This window comes from Embiotoca jacksoni, unplaced genomic scaffold (assembly GCF_022577435.1).
Source record: "Embiotoca jacksoni isolate LCO1_2020_lvr unplaced genomic scaffold, fEmbJac1.0.p SCAF_191, whole genome shotgun sequence".
In the NCBI taxonomy this organism is placed as follows: Eukaryota; Metazoa; Chordata; class Actinopteri; family Embiotocidae; genus Embiotoca; species Embiotoca jacksoni.
Window position 1 is genome coordinate 32,501 of NW_027185331.1, and position 5,000 is coordinate 37,500.

General features: G+C 42.7%; 1 protein-coding gene across 2 annotated transcripts in view; it reads left to right on the plus strand.

Annotated features, from left to right (window-relative positions):
• The window catches only part of LOC138200678 (ras-related GTP-binding protein D-like), a 26,231-nt gene that overhangs the window by 20,028 nt on the left and 1,203 nt on the right, over positions 1-5,000 (plus strand). For both annotated transcript variants that reach the window (XM_069153547.1, XM_069153548.1), the window contains exons 6-7: positions 522-670; positions 4,691-5,000. The exon at positions 4,691-5,000 is cut by the window's right edge and continues 1,203 nt beyond it. In XM_069153547.1, coding sequence (XP_069009648.1) covers positions 522-670; positions 4,691-4,842 — 301 coding nt within the window. In that variant the 3' untranslated portion in view covers positions 4,843-5,000. The remainder of the gene's footprint in view (positions 1-521; positions 671-4,690) is intronic.

A 5,000-nucleotide genomic window follows, 5' to 3' on the forward strand; every position in this document is an offset into this window, starting at 1 on the left:
CTCCAAATTTGGCTCTGACATTTCTTTGACTCAATGATGAACTGATTAAAATGTGGTGGTCGAAGGTCGAAGGTCAATAATCCATTTAGTAAATATGACAACATTTCACACAAATCTCTTAACAGGGTGAAACAATTATTATTCTTTTCTATGTGTTATTAAACTCCATAACTGAGGAGGTGAGACTGTGACCATATTTCACATTAATGAGATATTAAATTGGTGATGTCACCAGAAACTGACTAAATAGATCTTCTGTGCTTTTCAGATTGATTAAATTAATATTCAGCAGATGCAATAAAAAAGTGTTCTCTTGTGTTGAGAGAACAGCGTGTTATTTATCTCCACTAGTCAGGTTCTTCCTGTTGATCTGGTTTCCATTAAAAATATCAGACTGTTCCTGCCCACCCCCCTCCACCACACACACACACACACACACACACACACACACACACACACACACACACACACACACACATCAGAACATCTTGAAGCATCATGTTTACTTGTGTGTGTTTCAGCCTGACGAACAGTGGAGCTGGTTTACCGTACGATCAGGAGTCCATGGCCATCATCCACCTGAACAACACCACCGTCATGTACCTGAAGGAGGTCACCAAGTTCCTCGCCATGGTCTGCTTCCTCCGCACCGAGAGCTTCAGCAGGAAAGGTTGGTGAACAGCACATTTAAATTTACAACCGAAACATGTGGTTCCTCCAGAGCTTGACTCCTTAACTGGAGCTCAGCAGGAACTCTGCAGGAACTCTGCAGGAACTCAGCAGGAACTCAGCAGGAACTCTGCAGGAACTCAGCAGGAACTCAGCAGGAGCTCAGCAGGAGCTCAGCAGGAACTCTGCAGGAACTCTGCAGGAACTCTGCAGGAACTCAGCAGGAACTCAGCAGGAGCTCAGCAGGAGCTCAGCAGGAACTCAGCAGGAACTCTGGAACTCATGTCGTGCAACTATCAACAAGTGTCAGTGTTAATTACAGAGGGAGCAGCATCATACATCACCTGCCAATTATCTTCCATTATAAGATGTTGTTTATCATGCCCACCATAGTTATAACCCGAGACGACTTTTTACTGCACTGCAGTTAAACTGAAACTACATGATCATTTATTTACACCTACTTGTTCTAAAGTTTTATTTATTTATTATTTGATTTGACTTTATTTTTATGACCATGAATTTCCCTCCAGACTCAAATCCTAGAGTCGCCTCAGTAAGCAGACGACCTGAATAAGACCAGAACACATCATTTCTGCCTGTAGAAAACACAGCGAGGACCTCAGTGTGTGTTGGTGTGTGTTTTCGGCTGCTGCTTGAACAGGCAGGTCCTCGTCTCGGTGCCCTGAGGCAGCAGAAGGTCCCTGAAGGCTCCTCGTCCGCCCACTCTGGACGGATGGAGGGCATCTTCGAACTTTTGGGATTTTAATCAGCAGTTCTTTAGTTTCATGTGTTTGACTGAGTTCTGGTTTCTATCACTGGAGTCGTTCAGTCAGTCAACAGCACACAAGGTCTGACACATGTTTATGGTTTTGGTCAGATGAGTCCGAGTTGCAGGTGTGAGAACATCGTTATGAAGTCCTGAATGACAGGTCATATTTCAACATGGCTACTTTTCACTCTTTTTGCTATAGCTGTTATTAATTTCATCGTTCCAAGTGAGGAGCATCTTTGACTGTTTTTAAAAGTGTTTGTAGCTTCCAGGTCTGTAAAATGATTCTGATCCAGAAGTGTCTTCAGCTGCAATACCAGCGAGTGCCACTAGAGGTCGGCTCCAAAAAGCCTCCGGCTCCATAGACTCCCATTCAACTTCTCTCATCAAATCCAAAGTGAATAAAATGTGTCCATCAGTTATCTCGGTGTTGTTAGCTAAAGTCACTCCTTCTTATTAGTTTTCTGGAGGTCCATCTGAAAATAATCCCTCATTCATTAGAAAAGAAGATTCAAGAAGACCTGTTTTTGGGGGGGTGTCTGTTTGATTGACAGGCCTGTGGTGCAGTCAGGTTACAGCTATCGGTGGGCGGGACGTAGTATCGTCAGGTTTCCAATCTATACTAATTTGATGTCCAGCTGAGGATTTAACAGTCTTTCCGAATATCAGTGTTGTTCAGAAGTGACGGTGAGGAGACGATGATCTCTGGTTATCTCTGGTTCTTCTATCTGCTGATGTGGGTTTCGTGCGGTCGCCTGGAAGCAGCCGGTCTCTCTGAGATCGGTTCTCCTGGTCCACGTCACATTACATTCATGAGGAGAGTTTGATGAATCTGGAAGGAAGCACGTGTTGTTCCTGCTTTTAACTTTTTGAGGGCAGCGTGTTGTCAACAACTTAATTAATAATAGAAGAATTGTCAGACATTTTTAACATCAGAAGTACTGTTAAACTTTCACAGTACAACGGGTCATAAACAAATGCTCATCCCATAAAGGGCTTGTTGTCATACTGTATAATGATGCAGGGATTTGTTCTGTATTTCTGATTGCAGCAGCAGCATGGATCAATGATGTCATCTGTGAATCAAGAAACAGCATTTTATTTATGGAACGTCTGTAAGGACGAGATCAATACGAGCTCATCCTCCTGGACATTTTAATTTACATCGTATATATTGTAGGACGACCAACAATCTGACTTGAAAATGTCAAGATTCAGAGTTATCTCGGTGTTGTTAGCTAAAGTCACTCCTTCTTATTAGTTTTCTGGAGGTCCATCTGAAAATAATCCCTCATTCATTAGAAAAGAAGATTCAAGAAGACCTGTTTTTGGGGGCGTGTCTGTTTGATTGACAGGCCTGTGGTGCAGTCAGGTTACAGCTATCGGTGGGCGGGACGTAGTATCGTCAGGTTTCCAATCAGATCAATCAGATTTACCAAGTTTAGTTTACGGTTCATTAACCCTCAACTTTAAATCTGAATCTGATGAACAAACAGAAACTCTCCATCTACTGTTTGTTGGTGTTGCAGTTATCAAGATGATTTTTCTAAGACGTTATTTGACTAGAATTTATCATTTTTACATAATGTTGGACCATTTTCACTGCAGCTTTCTCCTTTACCCTCCTCAGTAGAACGAGCTGCTCATTTGTGACGACAGATTTTCTTCCTGGTTTGGATGTTTTAAAAACGTGTTTTCAGTCAGCAGTTCTGCTGGACAGCACTGGACCTTTAATACAGATTTGTAATTTTTTCCTGAAGCCAGGACTGAGCAGAATAAACGTCCTGTATGTCCTGGGAAGCTGCTGTAGACCTGCTGCTGCTGCAGGATGAGTCCCGCACTGCTCATGATGCTCTCCACCAATAGAATTCACAGGAAGACAAGTAATCCCTGATAACAATCTATAAATTCAACTGAATCCTGCAGCCTGTAGCAGCCACTACATACAAACATAAAGAGATGATTATTAATCCAACACGTCTCTACATTGTTCAAGGATGAAGACATACAGTCAATAATGTTCCTCTCATCTCTGAATATCAGCCTGGTTCAGGAACATTTATCTGAAGTAGTGATGGAGACTTCAGCCTCTTCAGAGTCCTCTCAGGTGTTATTTAATAAAAGCCTGGTATGAGATCAGTGTCAGTGTTGGTGTATTAAACCTGGTCTGTGCTTCCTTCCCTCCGCTCGTACAGCTTTATCTCCTCTTTATCTGCTTTATGTTGCTTAGTAACAGCTTGATGGTAAAGTTCAACAGTGAAGTGATTATTTTTCCTTCAGTTTAAAAGTGTTCATGAGGTTCACACCAGAGGAAAGGTGTGTGTGTGTGTGTGTGTGTGTGTGTGTGTGTGTGTGTGTGTGTGTGTGTGTGTGTGTGTGTGTGTGTGTGTGTGTGTGTGTATCAGACTGATTTAGAGGAGCAGCTGTTGTGATGAAGACAGTTTTAAGGTCCAATCACAGGTCACAGACTCTATTTGAACGTTGTTATTTATTGATTAAACTTTTCTTAACAACACGGGACATTAAAACTAAGAGATCATGAAGTGTCATTAATTGACATTTGTATTCATTAGCAGACAACGTGCAGCGTCTTCCACTCTCAGACAGATGAAACCACAGCAGCTGCTTGATTACTGAGAACAGGTTGTTCAGAGATCAGCGTGGTTCATATCGTTCATACCTCAGAGATGACTTCTCCAGCAGTTTGTTCCTCCTCTCATCAATAATGTTCCTGCTGGGCTGAAAAGTTGCTCGTCGCTGATCTTTTATTGTCGTGTGAAAAACCACGCAGCTTCATGTGACGACTGTCTGCAACAGGTGGAGGTTCATCTGCTGCTGAAGAATAAAACCTTCATCAGACTGTTTTCCGTCATGTGATCAGCTCCTCTGATCGGCCTTTTTACAGACCATCAATCAAACTTTTTAAAGCTAAAATCATCTGATCGTGATGGTGGCTGATTGGTCGGAGCATCCTTAGTCATTATTAAAGTTTAGTATTATTTATACATGATTTCTAATGCTACAAAATGACTAATAATGTATATAAGTGTGTGATAATGATTCCCACAGTTATTATTGGAACAGGTTGAACCTTGTGAAACAGGTAGAGTTCCTTATAAAGCATTATTCTCATTGAGCTTTACAGTAAAACTATGTTGGCCTCCATCTTTTTCTTCTCGGACAGCTTTGACTCCGCCTTCTTTCAGTCTCTGACTCCGCCCTCTCTCTGTCGCTCTCTCTCTCTCTCAGGACTGATCGACTACAACTTCCACTGCTTCAAGAAAGCCATCCAGGAGGTTTTTGATGTTCGAGTGAAAGTCCAACAGAACCGAAAGCTGCTCAGCCAGAGGAGGTGGAGCAAACTGACGACGACCAACGGAGCGGCCAGCAGCGCCCACTGACACCGGATGACATCACATGTTTCTATTCCTCCTGGGAATCCTGCGGTCCTTTCAGTCCTCTGTTTTCATCCTGAGAGGCAGCTGTCTGTCAGCAGCAGGCTGAGCTGTCAATCATATGACTGACTGAAGAAAATATCTTCAAGTAGCCTCCAGGAGAA